Below are 27994 nucleotides of genomic sequence, written 5' to 3' on the forward strand. Positions count from 1 at the left end.
CGAAAATAGGATTTTTTTTTATAACGAAAACGTTGACTAAATATTCTTCCATGTTTTCATGACTAAAATTGACTAGACGAAAGTGCTGTATCATTTTCGTCAGGATACCACTTTTTTGCGTGATTGATTTTTGGGATTCTTTCATTAATAATACTGTAATTTAAACAGTTTTATCCATCCTCTCTGGCCCTAGATTTACTGACTTGCACTGCGGCTGCACATCTTTGTCATGAGAATCACTCAGTCAGTTTATGTAGCTAGCTAATTAGCTAACTTTAGCTAAATAGCTATATATTATAATATGCATCCGTACAGCTTCATTTAATTAAGAAAAAAAAAATTTGTATTCTTGAATTTGCCACCGAGTCGCTCCTGGGGGGAGGGGGGGGGGGATGGGGGGAGAGTTGCCGCTCACCTCCATCCTCGGGGACCTAGGGACCTGCTCCTAACTGCCACCCTGCAGTGGCCGGTGCCCTAGGCAAATGCCTAACGCTGCCTAGTGGTGGATGCCAGCCCTGCATAACAGTATAAATAAACTGCAAAGTTATGACTAAATCAATGACTAAAATGACGAAAATGTTCACCAAGACTAAGTGACATTTAGGGGGAAATTTACTAATATGAAAAACCTAGTTTTTCGTATTAGTATTTTCCCTACGACTGCATACGTTTCAGTCGTATGCAAAGTCGTGTTCCGGAGGGGAATGTACAAAGCAGTCAGATATGACTGCTTTGTAACCCTCCGATGGTGTAACCATTCGTATTAGCTGGCCATATATACGGCTGCTAATACGAATTAGTAGAGGCAGTCTGCACGGATCAGTCAGATCCGTGCAGGCTGCAAGGTATAAAAAAAATAGAAAATTAAATAAATAAATAAAAAAAAAATCAACGTGGGGTCCCCCCCACAGCTGTAACCAGCACCAGGCTGAAAGAGCCGGGGCCGGTAATTAAAAATCAGGGAACCCAACAAATAGGGGTTCCCCGATTTTTAACAACCAGCCCCAGGCTCCAGGTCCGGGGCTGGGTCCCAAAATACGGGGGACAAAATGACTAGGGGTCCCCCGTATTTTAAGAACCAGCCAGCAGGGTAATGCCACAGCTGGGGGGAGACTTTTTATACAAGTCCCCCCGGCCAAAGCATTAACCCTCTGACCAGTCAGCCTGGCCAGGGGCCCTGGGGGAGTGGGGACCCCCACAATAAAGGGGTCCCCCTCCTCCAGGACTTACCTGACCAGGCTGAAGCCTGGTGCTGTCCTCGATGCCCCTGGGCGGTGGGCATCGAGCTGATCTTGGTGTAAAAAAAAAGATGAATAAACTATTGTTTTAAACTGTGGAACTATGAGTCCCAGCAAGCCTCCCCTGCAAGCTGGGACTTGGAGAACCACAAGTCCCAACCTGCGGGACATTAAAGGGCCCGCTGGGTCTTGTAGTTCCACAGTAAAAAAAAATAGTTAAATAAATACACACTGACACCTGAAAAATAAAAGTTTAATACACACATTACACACACACTGATACTTACCTATCTTACCCGTAGATAGGTCCCAGAGTTTTGATCCGGTGCCTTGTCCTGGTTCCGGATCATATCGTCATTCTTCACCATGTCGATCTTCATGTCGGCGTCAGGTCCGGGTCCGAAGAAATCCATGGTGGACCTGTGGAAGGAAATCCAACTCACCCAGGTCCTCCATGGAAGTTCTTCTGGCTTGGTCCGACGTAGTCCAGGGCTTCTTCCTTCTTCTTCCATCTTCTTGCTTCTTTTTCATGCTGCTGGCGACTCCAGCAAGCTCCCCAACTGTCAGAGCCGCAGAGATCCTTCCTCCTCGGCGTCTGTATTATCAGTACGGCTGCTCAGTAAATCAGGAACCACCATTCTTTTGAATGGTGATTCCTGTCGTATCCTATCGATGGTGTAGACATTCGTATTTGTAAATACAAATACGAATGTCCCATCATTAGGAATACGAATTGTTGTATTTTCGGGATAGTAAATCCCGAAAATACAAATGTGTAAAAAATAGGTCAATTTCTGCCTACGAATACACCAATTTTTTACGAATCCATATTGGTAAGTTTCCCCCTTAATCTCGTCAAATTTTAGGAAAGTGACTAAGACTAAAACTAAATTGAAACTCCCTGAAAAAATTACCACTGATCTGCATCAGCAGACAATACTAAAATAAGTGATAGGGTTGTATAAAACTGAGGGATTAGATGCCATTGAAGAAAGTATGGAGATGGTTTAGGTAAAAGAAGGAAGGATACCTGCGATTAATGCTAGGGACCCTACATTTGATACAATACTCTGTGCTGATTGGTGCTGTGCTGATTGGTAGCAAAATCTCTACTTTTTTAGAAGGCTTGATGTACATTGTGTCGGAGTACCCTATATCTATCACTCTCCCTTCTCAGTGTCCTGCGGCGAGGGGGGGGGGGGCTGTTGGGAGTCCCCCCTTTCAGCTGTTGAGCATCCAAGGGGCTGGGGGCATGGCTAGAGGCTCACAGAGCTCATGCCCCCATAGCGTCAAAACGGGGACGTGGCCTCGTGGGGGAGCCACGCGTATATGCCACGCCCTCTTTAATAAGGCCACTAAGGCCACACACCCCAAATTTTCTCTCTGTCCCTCCTCCGTCTCCCTAGAAGTTGGGAGGTATGGGTGGAGGCACAATACTGTACATGATAACCAGTGGCGTAAATAGAAATTTTGCGCCCCCTGACAAAAAGTTACTCCCCCCCCCCCCATACATTAATTCCATTTTTTTTACCTACGTGCTTGTTGCCAGGGGTTTCTATGCTCATTGTCAGGGGGTTATATGCTCATTGTCAGATGGAGGGGAGTGAGAGAGAGGTGTGAGAGAAAGGGGGCAAGAGGAGAGCAGGAGAGAAAAAAGAGGGAGAGAGAGAGAGAGAGAGAGAGAGAGAGAGAGAGAGAGAGAGAGAGAGAGAGAGACAGAGGGGGCAGGGGTTTGAAATGGATGTGAAAGCATGACAGGCATCACTGACAGGACAGGAGGGAAGGGAACAGAGGAAGGAGGGGAGAGAGAGCAAGGAAAGAGAAGAGGGAGGGGATGAGAGAGGAAGGGAGAAAGGGGTTTGATAGGGTTGTGACAGCCTGACAGGCACGTCTCTCCTGCACATGCAGAGCCTGGTCTCCAGTCTCAGTGCTGGGTCTCCCATCACACAGCATCAGGTCTCCCGCGGACACAGGCAGGCTTTAATCTCCCTTTCTGACAGCTTCCGGCTGCCCACAACAGCCTCTCTGTACTGACACTTGGCTGTCAGCGGCTGCCTGTGCAGGGGGAGGCTGGAGCAGAGCGGCAGCATAAAAGCGGCTGGAGAGCAGCCACAGCCTGCCTTCGGCTTTCACAGATCACTGCATCATGACCCTGCGCCCTCATGGCACCGGCTCCCCCCTGCCACCACTAGGGCTACACCACTGATGATAACTTTGCCATTCTAGGAAACAAATTACTTTATTGGGTTATATCACAGAGAAGGGGGCAACAAATCCATTACACAATTCATTTTTACAGGTGCAAAAAACAAGATTACTAACTTACAGTTACAATGTTTTATTACATAAATATACATAAAGACCTTTGTATAAAACAAAACAAACAGATGGATATTTAATGCAAGTAACAATGAGACAAAACCCAAGACAAATAAGGATACAGTAAGTATCATTCGAGTGCAATTCGGTTCATCCAATATATTACTCAGAAGTAAATGTACCCCATTATCATTTTCCAGGAAGGATTCAAAATGTGATTTCATTTATGCTTTAAATAAAAATGTTCAATAAAGATTTTGTTTTAAATAACAAACATTTTGTCTTCTGAAAAAAAAAAGATACAAAAACAAAAGAAAAGAAAAACATACTGACCACCTTTTCCCATCACGGCCAGACAGAATTGGCAGTTTCTTTCTGAATTTATGGTCACATGGCAACAAAATTGCTCATTTGCTTCGATAAAGAGGATGGGACAATTTACCCAACCCAGTAACTCCTCTGACCCCACTGTCCCTTACAGCACAGAAAATATTTCAACCATTTGCATTAATAAGCAAACAGACAAATGATATATATCAATATTAATTATAAATAGGAGATACAGCATACACATGTACTGAATATCAATGAACGTCATGTACTGCAAGTATAAATCTAATTAATGTATCAATATAGAAACAGATAACATTACAATATGTATACAAATAGACATACAGTGACAGTTCATTTTGTGCAACAAAAACAAAACAACGCTTCTTCCCAATTTCCTATAGCTCTGATTAAAGATTTGGTTACATTGGAAATGGAAAAAGATACGTATTTGGTGAGAAGTTTTTGTGTACTAAGCCTTGAAGAGAGGTAAAGGACCAACCAATCAGCTCCTAACTGCCATGTTACAGGTTGTGTTTGAAAAAAAAATAGATAGGAGCTGGTTGGGTGGTACTTTATCTCTCTCCAGTGATTAGTACATAGATCCCTGTATTACATGCTAATACCCAGATTCCAGGCAGTATATGTTTCTCGTGGGTATAGGTCATAGGGTAGACAAGAAAAATGTCGACACACCTGCAGGTCGACAGGGTCATTAGGTCGACACATGCATTAGGTTGACATGGGCGAGGTCAACAGTCAAAGGGTTGACATGGGGTTTTTCACCCCAGATGTTGACACAGTCGACATCAGGGCCAGATTAAGTCTTCAGGGTGCCCAGGGCACTTTAGACAGGGGGGCCCCTCCCACTTGTCATTACTGGCCGCAAACTGTACAGGGGAATATTACATTGTCAAAACACAGAGTAAAGGCAGTACCACATGAAAAGCCTGTGTTTGTCCCTCTGTACATTACTCTGTAGGAGAACTAACAAGCTCACACTGCCTCTGATTAAAAACCCTCCCATGACAAGGCCGCTGCAGCTGCTGTCCTCCATGTACCTGAGAAGCATATCATGAGCTCCATCAATCAGAGCTGAGCACAAACCTCTCAGCCTCTGCCCTCTTATGCAAAGTATCATGGGACTTGGTCAACTCCCAGCAATGCACTGCACACTTTTGCAGTCAGGGCCGGCGCTACCTGCTCAGCAGAGGATGCAAAGCAGGGAGGCGCTCTCACTTGCTCTGCATCCCCCGCTGTCTGTGTGCTGCTGTCGGCTGTCAGCAACATGATTTCTTGCGCAGAGCCCACACACACTGTTCCTCCGCGCTGCAGACGAACAGCACTGCCCCCTCACCTCCGTTCAGTGGGAGCACCAGACCAGTGCTCTGCTCTCCGAGTCTCTGCAGTCTCTGTACTTTGCTTCCTGTGCAATATAGATCTGACTTTGAAGAAAAACCCCACCCAAATCTAATTCTCTCTGCACATGTTACATCTGCCCCGCCTGCAGTGCACATGGTTTTGTCCGTTTGAGAAGGAATTTGCCTCTGCGAGTGAAGCAGAATAAGGGCCTATGTGTATAAGAGACCCTACTACTACGGGCATTATACTCCTTTTATTCTCAGCGTCCACCAGTGTGCAGTCAATGTGCCTTGGATCCCAATGCTCAGCACTATTAATCATTGTCACATTGGCAGATAGGTGAAGCTGCAGCACTACCTCACTCCCATGCAATAAACCTTTAGCTAAAAAAAGGGGGGCAGTGGTACTGACCCCCTGTGTGCCCCGTCTCCCCTTTAATCCTGATGCATACATTGATGCATGTCAGCCTTCCTCTTGTATAAGTACTGTATACCGTTTCTTGAACTGTGACCTCTAATTCTATTAATAAACAAACAATTGTTAAAAGCACAGGTAGGGTATAATAATGATGATTCCCAATGACGCTAGCAGCGTGGAGACGTGTGGGCAGGGCAGTAGGGAAGTCCAAGAAATGTAAAAACCTGCAGTTACTTCACAGTTTCCATTGATGTCATCATTGGGAATTAAGAGATTATGAAATGGGCGTATAGACACAGAGTATGGAATGTAGACATTTACAGATCTGTACACTGGTAGATTGAATAAAGATGTAAGAACAAATTCAATCTATAAAATCGATCATATTTGAATTCTAATATATCTCGAAGAGCTTTTAACATAAACATTACCTAGAATAAATACACCTTTGGACGTTGGTTCAGAGACATAGTCGTAGGAAATTAATAAGTAACCTCTATTAATCAGCTGTTTCAACTCAAGTAAAATTAAGCGTTTCCAATATGGAAAGTGGGAAGGCCAGGAATCGTTATGTAACTGCGGTGATGTGAGCTTAGGTCAGCCATTCAGCTACTGACATGGGGCGGCCAGTGGGATCAATTCAATTACCGGCAAATGACTGAGTAAATGTGGCTTTATGCTATACGCGGTTATCGTATAGGGGATCGGTGGTGTCCATGCTTAGTCGAACCATCTAGTTAGACACCTAAAGGTAGTCGACAGCGCCTAGATTGTCAGTAAATAAAGTTAGACTCAAGCGTTTGGTCAACGGGAGCGCAATCGATAGTCATAAGGTTGACATGAGTTTTTCACTTTTTTGGGTGGCTATGTCGACATAGGTCAAAATGAACACCAAATAAGCATACAGTGTCCCTCGCCATACTTCAGTGCTATTATAATCTAACTCTGTGCACACTTGGATGGTAAAATAAATAAGTCGGTCTATAGCAAAAAAAAAAAAAGTGAAAAACTCTTGTCAACTTTGTGTCTGTCTATCACGTTCCCGTCGACCAACGCTTGCGTCTGACTTTCATTACTGTTGATCTAGACCAGGGGTGGGGAACCTTTTTCGTAGCAAGGGCCATTTACAATGTATAAAAAACCTTCAGGGGCCATATGTAAATCCCAGGCACCGCTGGCAGCTTCATCTGTCCCACGCTTCCGTCCTATGCTGAGGCTGCTGCTGAGCTCCGGCTGCTGATGGTGATGAAGACTCCTCTCGCGAGATCTCCCTACCTCTCGTGAGAAATCCCCATTCCTTGAAGCTCGTGCAAGCCGTTGGACCGGGGGGCATTTAAACTGGCTACGGGGGCCGGTTACGGCCCGCGGGCTGGAGTTTCGCCACCACTGATCTAGACCCTTGATGGCTAACCTTGACACTCCAGCTGTTGTTGAACTACACATCCCAGCATGTTCTGCTTCCGTTTTGCTATTTGACAAGGTTAGCCATCAAGGATCTAGAGATAGTGGACTATGTTTAGGCATCTAGCTAGATGCGTCAAATAAGGGTAATTATTGTCAATGCGTGTTTAAGATGACTGTATACATAGGCTCATCAGGGACCATCAGCAGCCATATTCCATACAACATTTGCAGTAATAATGATATCGGGATCAGAGGTGGGTGACACCTGGTGCGGCCAAGACACATACAGTATATTCATCATGCGCATCTGCAAAGGGTGCATGGCTTCATGAAAATGGGGTGTGGCTTCATGAAAAGGGGGTGTGGCTTCATGAAAAGGGGGTGTGGCTTCATGACAGGTATCACAGCATAAGGCAAAGAAAAGTATTGTGCATTTTACTTTACTTAATCAGCTCTATTACACTTCCTACAGCTATAATGTAATGTCTTCTGATTTTAAGCCAGCCCTGAAGTGAGCACTTACTCCAGGCAATTAGGGAGTACAAATGCAAGTGCTGAGTGGACATTTAGCTGTCAGCTGTAAATATATGGTATATACTATGAATATATGATCAACATCAGATGGAACCTGCCATATACAGGAAAGCCTCAATCAGGGCTGGGTTATGCGTTTCCTTGATATGATGACGGTGCCCCTTTACCCACAACACCCTCATTATCAGAGCTCAACAAGCTCTGACAATGACAACAATACATTTCTGACCCATCTTTCCATAAGCCTCATCCAGCAGCCTGGCAATGTTATGCTGTCGCCTCCAATTTGTTGTATTCTCCTCCCGGTCTGACTGAGAGTTGGACAGATTCATCTTCATTTTCTGTTCTTGTAAAACTAGCTTGAATTCTTTGTTTCGCTTGAGGATCTGGACAGAATACGTACTCATAGATAAAGCCGGCCAGCAAGGCGCCCATCATTGGACCAATCCAATAAATCTGTAGGGAGATTCAATTGCTCATTAGAATAACAAGACAGATTTCTTTCTGTATTTGTTAGTTACCATTCAGATAAGAAACCAATTAATGCTTACTGCGAGTGCCTGCATGGGGTAGCAGTTGATTTTCTGATAGTCGGGATCTCAGTGGTCACAATGCAGATGCTGAAATCCTGACTGTTCAAGTGCCCGACAGTCCTGATCCTAACCAAAAGGGGCTTTCCTCCCTCGTGGGGGTCCATGACCCCCATAGAGGGAGAATAGAATCTGTGGAGAGTGAAGCGAGCCACCGAGGCCGCAGCGTGGCAAATGTAGCGAGCCTGCAATGGGCTTCTTTACGCTCCCTCCCTATTGGCGTACCGGCAGCCAGGATTTCAATGTCGGTATACTGAACGCAGGGATTCCAACCGTTGACAGTTGACACCAAACCCCATGAATGATATGTACCAGATTACTTACAACAACTGTATAAATGACACTATAGTCCTCTGCATTGTAATATATGTATCTGGAACCTGATGAGGAGGTGGGCCTCAGACAGTGGGGCCCCCTGTGCACTCCTGGTCCTGCCCCAAGCCTGACTATGGCGCATATCTCTACTTTGACTGATAAGCTGTCGCGGCTTGGGCACTCTTTTGAATCAGGTTTTGTGTAATTTTTCCCCCGTTTTTGTGTGGGTTTCCTCCAGATGTTTCCTACCACAATCAGTTTTCTCCCACAATCCAAAAACATACTGGTGAATTAACTGGATTCTGACAATAACAAAAGTTGACCCTAATGTGTGTAAGGTAGGGATTGTATATTGTAAACTCCACTGGGGCAGGAACTGGTGAGACTGGCTAAATATTCTCTGTATATCGCTGCAGAATATGTGTGAGCTATATAAAAAACATAGCTTAAACTTACAGTAGGTCCAGTTTCATAGTCCACTTTCTGTGGAAATACAAGTAACATATGTTTTTACAATATTGTAATTTACCCACTTACCCAGTGATTTTCCCACTGATTAAATACAACACTGGTTGCTAACGATCTTGCTGGGTTCATGCTGGCACCTGTGAACTGAATCTAATGAAAAAAACAAAAAATAAAAACGTGTTAGCATTTCTGTATACTCCTGTCTGTGTATTTTTGAATATCATACTAGGCTCAAGGGCATAACTACCATAGGTGCAGGATGTGCAGCTGCTGTGGGACCTATGTTCCCTTTGTAAGTTACATGTGTTATATACTTTTATCACCATTGTATAGAACCAACAAATATCTAGTTATGCCCCTGTCTAGAGTAACTATGAACTCTGGCCTTATAACCTGGGTCAACCGCCTTGGCAATTCGACCCAATTAATAAGAAGGGTTAAACTAATGTCGCCCTCTGTATAATGGGTGACCCTGGTTTAATGTGAATGCACTGGACCCGGGTTCGGGATTGTAATACTGGGTCCGACCCGTGTTTGCGATCTGAAATGGGTATGAGGTATCTGCTTCTAGTGGAACAGGTTATGATTTCTAATACACGGTGTGACATGCAAAAATGATGTTTAGAATGAAGAGCCACAGAAATGATATGGTCAGCTTTTTAATTAACTGATTCAAACTCTCAGGGGTGGAGAAAGGTGCCCCTTGGGAGCAGGATCCCAGCGGCAGATGACATTGCCTCCCAGAGGAGGCCTTTGCCTAGGAGGCAGCACAGTCACTACCCAGTGGCACTGCACTGACTTGCAAGGAGCCTATGATGGTAGTCTAAAGTCAGTAGAACTGCTGCGGGGCTGCACAGGAAACTGTGGGCACTCAGATTCATCCTGGTCCCACCTCCTTATTATGGGACCAGGAGCTAAAAATGCGGAAAAAAAACCCATCAGGGTTTTTACCACACTTTCTAATGTACGAATACCCGGCCGCCACATCATCGCAGGGCAGGGTATCGCCAGCTTTGAGTGGCAATACCATATAGAAGCCTACAGGCTTCTATTGCCACCCGCCCCAAACCCGCCGACCCCCCTCTCCCCCTGCTTTACATTCCTGCAGGTCCTCCTGGACCCGGAAGGTAAACCCCTCCTCCCCCTAGCAACGCAGCTGGACATCCTTCCGGCTGCAGGGGGAGGAGGAGGAGGCGCCGAGGACAGCCTGCTTAGCTGTCCCGGCATGAGGGGAGCAGGCGCCCAGGGAGGTGATGGAGACACCATATTACAGGTATCGCAGTGGGCCTCCGTCACCGCACTGTGATGGTAGCCGCATACCATCGCTGCGGCCAGGTGGCGAGGGGCGGCGATGTATATTAATAAATCCTGCCCTAAGTCTTAATGCTAGTACATAAAAGATTCAAATTCTGATACAGCCCTGCACTAGCTGTACTTTAGCTCTTCCTTGCACTGGGCCTGGCTGTACTGTAGCTCTGCCTTGCACCGGGCCTGGCTGTACTGTAGCTCTGCCTTGCAGTGGTTCTCAGTCCCACACCACAATGGTCTTTATATTGTAATCACCTCTGATCTTTCTTAGGAAGATTTTTCAATTAAGGAATTAGAACTGGTCACTTCATGGATTAGTTATATCATACATCCCAACAGTCCCGATTATTAGGGCCTGTCCCGCTGTCCCTCCCGCGGCCGGCAGTGTCCCGCGGTGAGGGGGGGCTGTTGGGAGTCCCCCCTGTTGGCTGCTAAGCAGCGGGGAATAAATGGTGTGCGCATGCGCACAGCTTCTATTCCCGCAGCCAGGGGGCTGGGGGCATGGCTACAGGCTCACAGAGCCTGTGGGTCATGCCCCCATAGCGTCAAAATGGGGGCGTGGCCTCGCGGGAGAGCTGCGAGTATAGCCAATGCCCCCGAATTTAGTCCACTCACCGCGCTTCGGGCTCGGCAGCTCGCTGCGCTAGCCACACTTTATAAAATCAACTTCACATATACGTGGATAGTGGGGGGTATGAACAGGTTGGGAGGACGTGTAATGCTTCGGGCTGGCGTGGATAGTGGGGGTTTGAAAAGGAGGCATTTGCCAGTATGTAACATGGAGCACTGTCAAATGCGTCCTTTATTGTGCATGAGATGCATTTGACCCCGCACCCCCCCCCCCCCCTTTGTGCACGAGACGTACATGCTACCGAATCCCTAACTCCGTCTCCCTGAAGCGGACATGGGCAGGGTTGCCATACCCTACCACAGGAATTACTGAGACGCACAAGCATCTGAGCAGATGGAGCGTCTCTCCGTGGGCATCCACCAGCGCAGGGGATCTGGCAGTTACCGGCGCTGTGTGAGAGGCACTCACTAGGCTTGCCAGGGATGCTGGGGACAGAGCTGCAGCACGTGGGGACAGTACGGTGACTACGCTGCCTGACGGGGACACTGCGCTGACTATGCAGGGCTGCCGTGGGGACACTATGCTGACAACGCTAGGCAGCCGTTAAGCTACGCTGAAAACGTAGCGTAGCCTGCCACCGTGAGACTACACAAGTACCCAAAATTTAAATTGCATTTTCTGTACAAACATGAGTTAGCTCCTTAAGGGCGGGATGTATTAATATACATCGCCGCCCTTCGCCTGCTAGCCGCCGCGATGCTGCCGCATATGTACTAACATATGCGGCTAGCAATGGGTTGCGGTGACAGAGACCCCCGCGATACCTGTGATGTGGTCTGCGGGGGTCTCCGTCACATCCCGGCGGCTGGCAGTGTCCCCCTGCGTCTCCTCCTCCCCCCTGCAGCCGGATGTCCTGCCGGCTGTGACACCTGCTGGGGGAGGAGGAGATCAAAGGAGGACGGGAGGGGAGGAGGGGGGGCGCGCGGATGGCGGCGGCGATAGAAGCCCATAGGCTTCTATAGGGGATACCCTGCCATGCGGAAACGGGGCGGACGGGTAATGGTACATAGGAAAATGCGGTAAAACCCCCGTTATACCACATTTTCCCTTTAGTACATCCCGCCCTCTCTGTTGTACTTGATGAAACCGACATTGGTATAGACATACTATGGTGGGGAGAGTATAGAGAGGTTTTCTTTACTTTTCTCATCTATTTTACAAGCAGACTGCATAGAACAGTAAAAGATAGGACCTAGCAGAGTATAAGAACTCACTGAAATCACTGATTATATACTATGTAACAATGAGTGTAGAACCGCTCTGCCTAGATATATATATATATATATATATATATATATATATATATATATATATATATATAGTTTCCAGTAGGTCGATGACTGATGAGTAATACACATTCCAATTCTGGGTGTAGTGTTATTACCAAACCACCCCATGCCTTTCTATGGGTGAAAGCATGGCTGTCCGACCGGCTTTTCTGTGACCCTCAGAAAATTACCGGAACAGCTAAAACATGACACTGGGGAATCTGAGTAGGTGTCTAAATTCTGCATACTTGAATGTCAGAGAAGGAACAAGGATATATCATTCAGAAGTCTATTTACTAAAACTGGGTACACACAGAGCGATACTGTATACTGGCCTCAAGCAGCCGATATATCGCCAATGGATGGGTTCCCCCCCCCCGATATTTCTGTGAACAATATCGTTCACAAACATATATTGGCATTGCAGCACAGCCGCTGGTAGATATACAAGCTCATCTCTTTCTTTCTTTCTTTCTCTTTCTCTCTCTCTCTCTATATATATATATTGGTGCATTTTGCTGTGTATACAGACATTTGCTGCAGGGACATTCAAGATGACTCTTGTGCAGAAGTCATCTGACCAGCAGCAACATGTCGGCTCCCAGTAACCAGAGATGGTGGGAAAGGTTGCAGGGAGACTGCGGGTATTAGCTAGCTGCAGCAACTATAGTAGGGTTCCAAACATTTGAAACCAGCCTGAGTAGCACAATAAGGAACATTGAGAAAATCTCCAATGTCTGAAAGAGGAGGGTATTCATCTTAATGGGTGCTGTTCAGATTACGAGCCACAGTGTATATTTTCTGGGGTGCCATGGTCAAGCTTCATAAATAGGCTCCATTGAAAGTATTAATAGTTATGCTTAGTTACTGCTTTTATCCATCAAGCTCAGAAGATATTTTAGGAAAAGTGGATTAAAACTAGTACATCAATCATAAAACCTGCCTTAGTGTTTCAGGACCATTTAAGGCATTTTGCATTTACTGGGTGTAAAACAAGTGTGACAATATAGCACATGTCTACCCACTAAATAAAGACTGTATTATACATATGTTAACCAATAGAATTTGTTCTCTTAGGATGGAAAAACTTGTCGCCCGATCCAAATAGAGACGTATAGCCAGACATTAGCTGACTATAAAGCCTGATACTCCTTGTAATACAGATGTTTGGAACAGCCGCTGAATGGCCAAAAACATATTCTATACTCTGCACCACTAAATCACATTCTGTTTATCATTTTCTAGGATGCAATAGTGATGATAGACAGAATCTGATCACATCTTTTTATTTTCTGAAGCTTTAGTAAATTGACCCCATAAACTCATAATGTATAATAGTGTAGTAACAATCCTTTCACTTACTGCAAAGAGGTGTCCAATGACAACAGACAAGCCAATGATGAGGGGAATGGGGACTTTGATGTCAGTTCTTTTCTTATCACATGAAGCAAATATTGTGAAGACCAACTGGAACGTGATGAGTGTTTCCACAAGGAGGGCCTGTCCATGTGTGACCGAGGCATGTTCCTGGGAGAAAAGAAACATGGTTTATATTTGATGTTATGTATCAAAGTTAGCTTATGGGAAATAATGTATTACATAGTGTCATTAGACTGTGTAGAGTTTAGTTCAGAGATGCTGAAACTTTCCATGTAATGGATGCGCAATAGTAATGTATAACAGACAGGGCCATCTTAACAGCAGTGTCGGCCCCTGGGCAAAGCAATGCACTGGGGCCCTTACCCATTCTCCCCTCCTAGGGGTGGGGGGTGCTATCAGCAGCAGCTTTGATGTCCCACGGGTGGCAGGTGGTGCTCTATCTTCCACTCAACATGTAGGACCTGGACCTGGATCTGCTAATTACTCCTTTTCTGCACAGGTGGTGGGAGGGAGAACACTAAAGTGTGGAAGGGGGCACTGAGCTGTATGAAGGGTCCCTTGTAAATGACTTCCAGCGAGGTAGGGGGTGTTTTATAGGCAGAGGAGGGTTGGATAATGAATTGGGCTTAGTATTCATCATTTTCCGGTGGAAGGGCAGCTTGTTTGACTGCAGATATCGCCATTATCTGGAAATAGATTTCTTAGCCTAGTATAAAAACCTAGAGTCCCAACTTTCAGGAGGTGCTGGGTGACTTTGGGATCAGAGATTAGGAGCCAGAGAGATCCACTGACAAAAATATAAAACTGTACACCAGACGTTTGGAGCTGGAGCAGGGATCGGCTGCTGGAAGGCTGATATCTCTGGTTCTGGGTAGACTAGGGACAAGCCACTAGTGTCAGCAGAAATGGGAGAGTCACAATTTTTGGAATATACTATCAGAAAAACTCTAAGTCAGAGAGAACCTGAGAAATATGACTGGAAATGCAATTAACAGGTCGGATGTGGACTGCTGCTTTGAAGTTGGATATCTCCAGTTCCCCAGGGCCGATTATCAAAATTCTGGTATCCCTGGAAAAAGGGGATCCTCAGCTATAAGCCCTTATACAGCTGGGGCCCATGGGCAAGTGCATATTAAGCCCATATGAAAAGACGGCCCTGGTAACAGATGCCTCCTGTTATCCACTGCTGCATCTGAGGAAGCAACTTTGGATCACTCAGCATGAACATCTGACCTTTGAATAAAGATGCTACCACTGGGCTGAACCCCATGCCAGCGCCGTCTTTTTCACTAGACTGGGTGGGCTACTTTCCCTTGGGGGCCCACAAGCATAGGGGCCCCAGAGCAGCCTACGGCAGGGCAAATAATAAATAAAAGATTGCTTTAGGCCAGTGGTTATTAAAAACCAGTCCATAGAACCCCACACATTTCAAGTTTTCCAGGTCACCCGACAGGTGCACTCATTACTGAGTGACCAATTTTAAAACATCCACAGGTGGAGCTAATTAATTCACTTGATTCTGTGAGGAGACCAACAAAACATGCACTGTGTGGGGACCAGAGGACCGACTTTGAGAACCTGTGCTTTAGGCAATACCGTTAGCACTGCCATGGCCAGCGTTGACTGGAATCCCTCCTCCCCTTGCTCCAGTGGTCCAGTGCAGAGAGAGGAGGAGCCACCACCGCGACGGACAAGACAGAAGATATCAGAAGATAAAAAAAATCAGAAGAAAGAATGCAATAGAAAGGTACTGTAAGTGAAGGGTAGAAAAAGCTGACGAAGAGCACAGAGTGTAAAAGGGGAACATATAAACACTGATTTTGTTGCAGGTACCTATAAATATAAGCTTCCCTGTTATTTTTATTTCTGTAAGTGGTTGCATAGGTAGGGGCCCCACTGCATTTGCTTTGCCCGGGGGTCCATAAGGCTGTTAAGATGGCCCTGCCCCCACCACCATCATTTTCTGCAGGGATTTTTTGTGACTGTCATTGCAGAAACTGATCTGCACATGCGAGGTGCATATATGCAGATCACCTATCATTGGAGAACATTGGGTTTGCATGCATCTCTGAAATAGGGGTATATCACAATAAAAATGAAAGTTTTCAAAACATTACCAGTGTATACTGATCAATGGGGTTTGCGACATTTGTACATTGTGTGTGTGTGACTAAGTCTGAATCTGTGAAGCAGCCAGAGTTTCTCTTCACGTCAGGTTCCATTGTACTTTACAAGTGACTATATTCACTTGGAAAACAAATTCCTGTGGTGTTAGTCACAGCGTAGCGTCTCAACTACACTGTGGGCCTTATTCTGGTTAGGTCGGTGAAATGTACGTACGGTGCGTTTCACCGTACGTTTCCCGTACGTGGACGGTGAGCGAAAGTCCAGCCACAGAACAGCCGCACACGGACGGTCACAAACATCGACAAAGGGGAGTGGCGTACACTTGAGCGTACGCCACCGTGCACGGATGGATCTTCTCTTAGCCACCGATAACTGGCGTACAACATCTGAGCGTACGCCACAGTGCATGGACGGGTCTCGCCTTTTTTCAATGGAAAACTCAGCGTGTATCACCGATCGTGAGAGTGAGCGTACGTCCGTGCACGGTGGCATACCCTTTACATATATGGCACTGCAAATCTAGCCTTTCAACTATAATTAAGACAATTAATTATTCTAACTGTTATTCAATAATTTTTTCTATTAACTCAATTGTCTACCTTAATAAAGACCCTAATAAAACAACATTTTAACCCTCATTACATGTATATTTATTATGTTCTAATGTTGCATTTTAATCACTGTCTATGTGTCCCCACATTGGTTTTACTTTTAAATAAAGTTATGTTTTTGTTACAGTGAAAAAGTTGACACATTTCGACTTCTGTGAATTGAGTGTCCTGCTTTTAAAGTATACAAAAACAGTTACTGAATGGGTGTAGATGGTTATAAAATAACTACCTTGACATATATAAGCGGTATCTGGACTATTTGTCTACAACAAGAAGATAGACAGCCATTAGGTCGACACCATTAGTTCGACAACTCAATAGGTCGACATGCTTTTAGTGTCGACCTAATGGCATGTCGACCTAATGACATGTCGACCGAATGGTATGTTGACCTAATGGTATGTCGACCTATTGAGTTGTCGAACTAATGGTGTCGACCTAATGGCTGTCTATCTTCTTGTTGTAGACAAATGTTCCCGCATCCATATAAGCAGGTCTTAGAATGAATCTTACCAGTGACGTGCGGTGGTGGCTGTGAACGCAGAGGCACTGTCACAGCCACCACCGCATCGCACCGCAACCCCCCCCTCCCCTCCTGGCTGCCGCCGACACCGGCTGCCCCCCTCCTCCAGCAGCAGCCAGCATCCGTCCCCTGCCGCAACCTCCGTCTCCGTCCCCACCCGCTGCCCCCCCCCCCCCCCTGAAAAAAAAAGGTAACTCACTGGGCAGGGGAGCAGCAGCCACACAGGCAGGGAACCGGGACTAGGGAGCTGGCACAGGTCACCGCATGGGGAGCAGGGGAGAAGGGAGAAAACGCGGCATTGCCAGAGGCTTACATGACAGGGGTGCTATGATTGGACAGCAGCTGGATCTGCTGTCCAATCACAGCAGCCCCTGTCAATTAGGCACTTCTAGAAGTGCCGCTTTTAGTGTTATTTTGAATGAGCTTTTTAGCCCACTGCTTAGCCCTGCCCAAACCCCGCCCCCCGCTTCATCCCCTTGCAGTTCTGTGTGGGAGGCACGCTTATCGGTGCCTCCCAAACTAGATTAAATCATTCAAACCAGTAAAATAATATAAAGAAAATACTTATGACACAGAATATGTGTCATAGGTATATTCTTTGTATTATTTTAAAACAAATTGACAGGGGAAGCACTGCCTACCCTGACTGTACGTCCCTTAATCTTACCTAAAATTAAAACAACCTTTACATGTAGAGAAGTGTAGAAAAGTTTTATTGTTCCTCAGTGAGAAAAACAAAATAGCAATCTAGCAAATATGATACCTTTTAATGGCTAACAAAAATAAATGTTGTTAAAATGCAAGCTTTCGAGACTTCTTAGGTCTCTTCCTCAGGCATGGTATAACAAGGTGTGTGAAGAAAAGTGTAGAAAGATATGCTTCCAATGTGTTTGAGGGCTGTGTGTGGCTTGCAGGTAGTGAAATAATGGTTTTCACTTAATAGCCTGCAGCATTGCTTATTACATTCAGGTGTAGTAATCAGCGTTAATTAGCAGACCCAGGCATCCGCTCTCATACGGTATCTGTAGGGGTGGTCTGGAGCTATCTTTGGCGTCCACCTGTTTTTGGCCCAAAATGCACGGTGCGTTCGCCGATCGAGCGGTTGTAGCACCGTACATTTTTGGTGCACACCCCCGTGTACGCCCATGTTTACGCCCAGTTTTCCTCATTAATCCGGGCGCTCCCCTAAAAAATGCCCCCACGCCACCCACAATGACGTACTCTTGCGGACAGGTTTTTTCGCAGGGAGAGACCCGTCCGTGAGCGGTGTGAGGTCGCCGCACATGCGCATTGCGAAAGCTATGCATGCGCAGATAGAAAAAAACCCGATCCGCCCGTATACGGTCCCACCGTACCAAGCAGAATAAGGCCCTGTGAGTGCTGTTTTCTGCGTATGTGTTATTATTGCAAAATATAAAGAAAAATACAGGACACGTCTCCTATTCAAGTGGCTCAGTCACTGGGCATCTCGCCCGCAGTAAATGAGGACACATCTAATAGGACTGGGATAACATTTAAGTTTCTGAAAAGTCTGAAAATACTTATTATCAAATTCCAACAGTGTAAAGGTCCATAATTTCAGGCTCAAACAGTATATTGAATGAGGCATCTATATAATAAGTTGAAGAATCTGTGTGCGTGTGTGTGTGTGTGTGCGTGTCCGTCGCATTGCGGACACACCGTGGCACTCAGAGACACCAAATTCAGCAACAAGATACCTCTGGACCCGGTGGTGTGCACCTCGAAGCCGTTTTTGGGAAATTTCACTTAGAAATTTAAAAAACACCAAGTTGTAATTTACCTTCATTGATGTTCTGGGGAAAAGATCGATGATCTGGGAAACCGTTTGCAAAGGAACAACTCCACACCTGATTTCATTGCTGTCATTGAATATGAATGACACATTCTAACATTATGGTGAAGGCTTTACACAATTAGGAAATAATTGAGGATATACATAGACCACACAACACACACACATACACATTGTACACGCACACACACACACACACACACACACACGCACACATAGCACACAACACACACATTTATACATAGAGCACCTCACACACTTACACATTGTACAGATACACACACACACACACAACACACCACATGCAGTACAATACAAATCCATACACACTACAACACACACCCAAAACAGTACAACAAACACACAGACACACTTAAACATTGCCAGGATACGCAAAGCACACTACACCATACCTCCCAACTGTCACGATTCCGTCGGGACAGTCCCGATTTTCGGGTCCTGTCCCGACGTCCCACCCGCGGCAGGCATTGTCCCGCTGCGGGGGGTGGCAGTTGGGAGACCCCCCAATCTAGTAGAATAGACGCTGTGCGCATGCGCACAGCGTCTATTCTCGTATGAAAATGAGGTCGCGGCTAATTAGCATAAGCCACGCCCTCATTTGCATACGCCCCGCCCCTTTTCGCGAGTGTCCCTGTTTCCTCCAGCCAGAAGTTGGGAGGTATGCTACACACACATATATACGTAGCACACATCACAAACTTACACATTTGGCAGATACACACAACACTCACAGTACAACACGCACCCACATTCACTACAACACACACCCAAAAACAGTACAATACACAAAACACACACTTAAACATTGCACAGATACACACAGCACACTACACACACACAGATTTATACAAAGCACACCTTACGCACTTACACATAGGGCAGATACACACAACACACACACATAACATACCTCTAACAGCACAACACACACCCACATTCACCACACACACCCGAAAAACAGTACGACACACACAAAACACACACTTAAACATTGCACAGATACACAAAGACACAACAAACACATACTGTATATACGTAGCACACCTCACACACTTACGCATTGGATAGATACATACAATACAACACACACAACCACATACACTACAACACACACAAAAACAGTACAACACACACAAACACACAGAACACATAAAAATAATTTGCCGTTTATTTAACCGTCTGTACCGGCAAATAAAAACTGTACCTAATGTACCGTTTCTACTTTGTTCCCCATATCCGTCTCTCCAGTCCTCCAGCCTGTCACTGCGCTCCCCGGCCAGTTGCACTGATAAATCTTTGTCCTGGCCAATGCACCCATTGATCAATACAAAGTGGGTACACTGCACTCACCCTGTTAGTCAGTTGGATATCAGGCACAGCTCTGCCTTAAGGGTTTCCCAGACTCTTTTGGTTCATAGATAATGTTTGGTCGATGGGCATGAGCGCTGCATGCATTTGTTTGAATGTTATGAGTGTAAGAAGTTGAAGAATAAGACTGAGATGAAGATTTGTCACGTTATAGTGTACTATTTACTCAATAAATCATGAAAAAAATATGTGTACATAGAAGTACAGTACAATCAAGAAATGAAAGTAGGATTACAAAATTAATTCTGATTCAAACTGATAATTATTTGGATGGCGGTGGGTTGCGAAACAAATCTATAGGTGGAGGGGGTATGGATATTGTGGGCATAATTGGTGTTTGGTACACCTACAGGGGGTCCCCAGTTGATGAGAAATTCTCACTACAGTGTCACCGTAGGGGGATTTCCAATTGGGGTTCAGGTGGTCTTTTAGGGACCCCTTTACAATCCCGTTGGTCTCTTCTCTTGGAGCCTACGGTCTCCCTCAGTGATTGACTATCATTAAGGGAGACTGTAAGCTCAAGGAGAAAAGACCTACAGGATTGTAAAGGGTCCCTAAAAGACCACCTGGACCCCAATTGGGAATCCCCCTATGGTGACACTGTGACCGTGACACTGTAGTAAAAATCCCCATCAATTGAGGGCCCCCTGTAGGTGTAACAAACACCAATTATGCCCACAATATCCATACCCTCACCTATAGATTTGTTTCACAACCCACCCCATCCAAACAATTATCAGTTTGAATCAGAATTTATTTTTTAATCCTACTTTCATTTCTTGATTGTACTTCTATGTACACTTACATTTTTTTCACGATTTATTGAGTAAATTGTACACTTTGTATCATGGCAATTCTTTTTCTCAGTCTTATTCTTCAACTTCTTAAACTCCAAACCTTATCAATGCATCCATTGATGATTGTGATGGCTGGATTAGTGGATTGGCCCGGCAGGTGTAGGGAAGAATTTGGCCCATTGCACCCATTCCCAGTGGTGCATTACAGTGGTGCGGATAGTGTGCGTCGCGTCATGACATCATGTGGCCAGGCCCGCGGACCTGCTCCCACACTCAGGGGCTGCCCCACTGTTTGGTAGAGATGCTCGGTGCATGTGCTTTGCAGATCCCCAGACCTCAGAGACTGCTGCAGGCAGGTTCAGTGAGGGGAGTGGCAGTGGCAGGGAGCAGTGAATTTTTAATTAATTATGGCACGGTAAGTAACGCCCACCCCGGACCCCACGCACTCAGCGCCTGTAATTACACACCCTAGAAACTGTACCATTGAAAGTATAGAAATTGAGGTGTGGACATGTCCCTTTCTGATTTTGTACCGATTTCTGACCCTCAGAAGGTAGGTGCTAAATCTCAGGAGTGGCTGTGGATGTGGGTGCTAAATCTCAGGAGTGGATGTGGAATTCATCAACACATACAAGTTTTCAACTCAGGAGCGTTGTGTTTCAAACAACAACACCACACCTGATTTCATTGCCATCATTGAGTATCAATGCAAACACATTCTAACATTATGGTGGAATCTATAACAATTACAATCTTAGGTCTTTGTCACAGCATACTGTAAAATGACATTTTTCAGCAATTTTGGAAATAAAGAAACCCCAAGGTTTTCCCGGGCAACGCCGGGCGGGTCAGCTAGTATATATATATAGGAAAAGTTTTAAAAACATCTTTCTGTGTTTTACCTTCACTTATGCTGTGTACACACGGGGGAGATATATTGCTCAGCCATATATGGCTGAGCAATATATGGCTGAGCAATATATTGCTCAGTTTCTCCTGTTCATCAGCGACCAGAGATGGTCGCTGATGAAAAAGAAACTGCCGGGGGGAGCCCTGCAGTGGTAATCAGCTGGTCGCAGGAGCATGTTCCTGCGACCAGCGATCACCACAGGGGCAAAAATGGGAGCGCGCACCCGGCGATATATCGCCGGTGCACACTCCCATTGCGGGCAATATGGTCGCTGAGCGACCATATTTCCCGTGATTTTGGACAAAATCGCCCCCGTGTGTACGCACCTTAACAGTGAACATGGATGACATAAGATACATCACTTGCTACAGAATGTGTTCTACTCACATGTGTCTTACCCATTATAGATATGCCAGTTGGCAAGTATGTCGGAATTTCCAGCATGTATATATATATATATATATATATATATATATATATACTAGTTGGCGTGTTTTCAATGCCCTGGGACATGAAACAATATCCCCTAGACACAATGGGGTTTATTTACGAAGATGGGAGTTCTATTGAAGATGGGATGTTGCCCCAATCGGAATCTACTTCTTATAACCCATTCTCACTGCTATGCAAATTCCCGGGTCAAGCATGTCGACCCGGTAATTTGCCTTTTAACGCAGGTTTTTTTTAAGTGTGAATCTGTCAACCCGGGTCGAAATTCCCAGGTCTCCAACACTCCTTTTTACCCAGGTTGGAGACCTGGGTATGCTGACCTCAGTTGACCCCTTCACATTGCAAAAAAATCTGTGTTAAAAGAAGCAAAACTGCTTCACCCATTAATTTGCCTATCAGTGAGAACGGGGGTCTGGCGATGCCGTCCCCGGTATTACAATGCCGGGTAAAAGCCAGGTATTTGGCACTAGCAGTGTGAACATAGTATTATTTATTTAGCACCTTCTAGAAGATAAAAGAAGATGATTGGTTGTCCACAGCAACATTCTATCTTGAATAGAATGCACATCTTATAAACCCCAATGATAGCCAACATTGAGAGGCTGGCAGAGCATGGCAACACAATGTGCTTATTTATATACTGTAATCACATTGCTAATAATGACAGAATAAAGCTAGAATGGAAGGTAGTGCATTTAGTAGACATTGATGGAGGGTGCACACAAGGAAACAAATGAGGCAGTCATCAAAAGATGGACGACTATACTGTACATGTATAACCCCAGGCAAAAATACTACTGCAAAATATACAGCTGACACTCAACAGTTTAGCTTCAAGTTTTAAAGCGGCATTTTTTATTTATATTTAAAGTCAATGCCCCTTGTCACCATACTGGCCTTCTATGCCTGCACAGCGAGGAGGCTCATGAATGTTGGGAGCTGCTCCCGACCTCTCCAAAGAGCATTATCCTGGTCCTGCACCAAGAAAGGTGGATAGTTTGGGTGGCAGATACATATAGAAGAAACACTGCTGTCATTTTTAAGTTATTTCTTTTTCAAAAAAACATACCAACCAATTTGTCCACAGCTGTCATGGTGTGTACACACGGCGAGATTTCCTCTATTTTTCTATTCGATTTTGTTTATAGAAACAAAATCGAATTGAAATCGAATGCACATATTCCATCCCGTATGTTCACGTTTAGTCAAAAAGAAAAATAGTATTGCCAGGCAAGACTATATAGTAGAAATTGAATCGAATGCCAGATCGAATTGAAGGGCATTCAAATTGAAACCGAATCGAATCCCCCCCCCCCCCCCCCCCCCCCCAAACCATGGACTATAGAAATAAAGGACTGGCATTCACCGTAATGCTGAAAAATATAGACAAAACATTCACTCCAAAACAGATATGGACATAGTCTGCTCAAAAGCATCAGTTTCAGCATTAATGATAAGCCCCTGATGATAGCTTAGATTAAGTCTGAAACAGATGGTGTCAAGCCGGGATACGGTCACTAGGTCTACAAGCATTAGGTCGACATGGGGTTTTCACTTTTTGTTTGGAGCCGGCATGTGCCGACAGGCGGTATTTCATGCCCTACCATCCGGTAGAATAAAATAGTGTGCCTAGCATAGCAAGGCCCTGTGCTCAAAGCATGGCGAGCGCAGCAATCCATGCAACGGGATGCAGTGCACTTTTTGTATTGTCCATGTCGACTGTGTAGATATTCGGGTCAAAATTTTTGAAAAACTATGTCGGCCTTTTCACTGTCAACCTAATGCTTGTGTTAGCCCAGTCCCATGTCAACCTAATGCTTGTCGAACTAATTGCCTGGTCTATCCAATAATCCATACCCTCCAAGTAGACATTATACATATCTACAGATGGAGCCGGGCTCCCTCTTGCTGGTGAATCGCCAGAACGTCACCGCTGGCGATCCGCCAGCAGCCCGGCTCGCCATCTGACTGAGACGCGCGTGCATCTCACGCGCGTCTCAGTTTCCGTCGACGGGGCGACGGGAACCCTGTCCGTCTCCGCTTCAGGGAGACGGACAGGGTTAGGGGAGGGGGGTGCGGGGAGGCGGTGGGGAACCCGGGTGACCGCCGACAAGCCGGCGGTGACCCGGGGGAAGCGCCGTCGGAAGGGGACGCGCACGCATCTCGTGCGCGCGTCCCCTTTCGCTGTACAGATGGCGGGTGACGGGGGATGGCGGATGGCGTCACCATCCCCTGCAATGATGAGCCCCGCTTCATCTGTATGTTGGATTAGAAGGTGTGTCTATACTTTTCATCATACTGGTGAATGCTGGTACTTCATTTCCTTCTACATTACATGGATTGGGTGTGCATATATATTAGCATGGCTTCAAGCAATGGAGCAGATGTATTAAGCCTTAACAAGAGATAAATGCAAGGGTGACAAAGGGGGAGATTCTCTCAACTAGAAATACGGTGAAAACCCCGTTATCAGGGTTTTTACCGCATATTGGGATGCTCTAAGCATCCCGCGTCGGGTTACCGCGGTGGGGGGCATCGCCAGAAAAATCTGGTGATGCCCCATAGAAGCCTATAGGCTTCTACTGCAACCCAGTGCCGCCCCGCACCTACCCCCCCTTGCTGCCCGGACCTGTGACCTCCTCCACCCTGCACTATGATCCTCTTCCAGGTGCAGGGAGGAGGAGAGCCCGGCACAGCAGCAGCACCGGGTAAGGGAAGGAGGGGAGAGCCGCCGGGTCCCCATGGGACCCACTAACTCTCACAGCAAAGGACAGCTCTTAACACAAGAGCTGTCCTTTGCCATAATTATCGCATATGTTAGTGCATATGCGATAATTATGAATGCGATGGGTGGCGGAGCTGGGGTGCGGATGTTAGAACATCCCCCCCCCCAAAGAAAGATAACCATCCAGCCAATCAATCACATCCTAACTGCCATGTAACAGGCTGTGTTTAAAAAAGTCAGCAAGGATCTGATTGGTTGGACAGTTATCCCTCTTTATCACCCTTGCATTTATCTCTTGTTAAGGCTTAATACATCTGCCCCAATGTTAGCACCTAGGGCAGAGAGATTTGCTGAGTGTTCTGAGCGATGGTAGATCACTCAGCAAGATCGCTTAGCAGACAGCGATGTGCCAGCACTGTGTGCTGAGCGATCTGTCAGGGCCAGTGTTCTCCTGTGACAAGCAAGTAAATAGATTTATCCAGCATGCTGGATAGTAATCGCCGGGCGATAGGGCCACACATCACTATCGCCCCTACACACGGAGCAATGTAGAGGCATTTTCTAGGCGATCTAGTGAGATCGCTTAGAAAGTGCCCAGAAATCGCCACATGTGTGGGACCCTTAACACTCTTCAGGGAGCCACTAAGTCTGATCACAGATTATAACCGACAGCAATAGATTGTGCTCGCAAGTCAAGTTTCATGCTATCATACAAATGTTTCATATTCTTTATTATAGTTAAACTTTTAAGTATTATATGTATTATGTATAAAAGCAAAATTATTTGTATAAAATATATGTGGTTGGATCGGGCAGCGTGCCCGATATACTGCCCGATACCCTGCCTGATGCCACAACTGCCCCGTTGAGCTGTCAATTGCCACCGGCTACTGTGCGGATGATCAGCCAATTGCCCTAACACACACACACACACTGCAATGCACCAAAATCTATTGGGCATCGGCTCTGTTGCACAGCCATCGCGATATGTCTGTGAACTACACCGTTCACAGACATATCGCTGGGACGCACTGGTCGATGTTCCATCGATATATCGGCCAGAGTGTACCCAGCATTAGCGTGTCTTGAGAATCAAGTTTGGGAAAACCTGTTACTCGATATTATCCCTTACCAAATCCAGTATTATCCTATAGAATCTTAATTTACATTATTAAGCAACAATCATGGCCATCTGACGACCCTTGGTTATCTGGTAACTTGGTTATACTGAAACCAACAAGGTATAATCAGAAGTCCATTTTCTACTGGCAAAGGGAACATTGAGCCAGATGTATCAAGCTTCAAAAAGTGATAAAGTGGAGAGTGATAAACAACTAGCCAATCAGCTCCTACCTGTCATTTTTAAACCCCAGCCTGTAACATGGGAGGTAGGAGCTGATTGGCTGGCTGTTTATCGCTCTCCATTTATTACTTTTTGAAGCTTGATACATCTGGCTGATTATTTCCTGCCCTGAATTCTAACCTACTCCTGTTATAAATGACCACTGACCTTGGTGACTCCAACCGGCCATTTGTCTTCTGGCGTAATAAGGGCGACCACTCCAGCTGCAGCTATAGCGGCCACACATTGCGTAACGATGTAGAATAGTCCCTTGGACACTGATATCTTCCTAGTACATATCATAGCCATCGCCACAGCAGGGTTCAAGAAGGCTTCACAAATATGTCCAAAGCAATGGATAAATATGGCGATGCTTAATCCGAAGCAGAAGGCAATGTGAGTAGCGCTTGGTCCAGGGACATCTATCCCAGCTGTGGATCCAATGCTTACTACCAGAAAAAGGAAAACGGCCAGAAACTCTCCAGCCATGGAGGTCCAGAACTGCCTTGTCCATATTCCTTTGAAAGCGGTCATGTTGCACCCAGTGTGGTTAGTGGACACACTGGTGAATTGTGAATAGCACTTTAGGAAGGGGGTTTGGGTATTTCAATGAGACAGCAGAAGAACAGGTTGTGCAAGTGGTGACGTGTGGGTGACACAGCCCCTTCCCTGTGGACCTGAAACGTATAGAAAGAAATACCTATTTCTTTGTTTAGGGCGTGTATGAATGCGGTGTGATATCCTGGGAGCAGGCTTGTGAAAACATCTACACCACGGGGAAATATGGACCTCAGGGGGTTGATGGGTTGTGACTGGATTACTCTATGGTCCCACCCTGGTAATCTTTTATTGATCTTGTTTCGAAACCATTCACCTACTACAGAGGTTGTTATAAGTATAGAGACATTACGAGTAATTAAGACAATCTTAGTCATGCCTTCTAGGAAAGGTAAATACTACAGTAAGGACTAATAACTGGTAATGAGTATAATAAATGACACTGTAATCGTAGGCCAAAACACATTGTGCAGTCTACTTACTGCGACCTGAACATACATAAAAAGGCCAATATACTGTACACTCCTCATATTGAATTATTATTATTCATTATTTATGTAGAACTACAAGGGTTAAGCAGTGATTAGAATGCTCAAATAATCAGCAGGGTGTCAGAAGACAAGGGTTTGGTGCCACTGTAGGCTGTTGGTATAAGGCAATGTCCCAATGAAAAGGGATGCAGTTACAATCCCGGCGGTCGGGATCCCGGCGTTCAGAATCCCGACGGCCGAAATGCCGACACTTTCTCCCTCCGTGGGTGTCCACGACACCCCTGGAGGGAGAATAAATTAGTGTGCCGAGCGTAGCGAGGCACCGGGCCCGCTGCGTGGCGAGCGCAGCGAGCCCGCAAGGGGGGGGCGATCCACGTCCCCCCCTTGTCAGCATTTCGGCTGTCGGGATTCCGGCGTCGGGATTCTGAACGCCGGGATCCCGACCGCCGGGATTCAATACTGAATCCAATGAAAATCCGCCCCTCTGCTGCCGCTTCCCCTCCAACCATGTGAGGGGATATGTACCAAAGACATTACACCCCCCCCCCCCCCCACGAGCATGTGTCCGCTGTTGGAGAAATCACTGACCATCGAATGATTTCTCCTGGGCTCGCAAATAAAAGTCAGTGGAAACTTATGCGTGTGCCGGGATGAAGACAGGGCGGGAGGCTGACGTCATACATCGTCACCATCC

The 27994-nt window shown here is 45.9% G+C and overlaps 1 protein-coding gene across 1 annotated transcript; it reads right to left on the reverse strand.

Moving 5' to 3' along the window:
• Positions 1-7681: 7681 nt before the first annotated feature.
• LOC146079466 (aquaporin-4-like) lies at positions 7682-26785 on the reverse strand. The gene is made up of 4 exons (XM_083186239.1): positions 26420-26785; positions 13547-13711; positions 9047-9127; positions 7682-8060 (listed from the first exon to the last, which is right to left on the reverse strand). The coding sequence occupies exons 1-4, from the start codon at positions 26783-26785 to the stop codon at positions 7872-7874; spliced, it is 801 nt and encodes a 266-aa protein (XP_083042365.1). The 3' UTR covers positions 7682-7871.
• Positions 26786-27994: the final 1209 nt, after the last annotated feature.

The sequence above is a fragment of the Crinia signifera genome, chromosome 5 (genome assembly GCF_055691185.1).
Source record: "Crinia signifera chromosome 5, ASM5569118v1, whole genome shotgun sequence".
NCBI classification, from domain to species: Eukaryota; Metazoa; Chordata; class Amphibia; order Anura; family Myobatrachidae; genus Crinia; species Crinia signifera.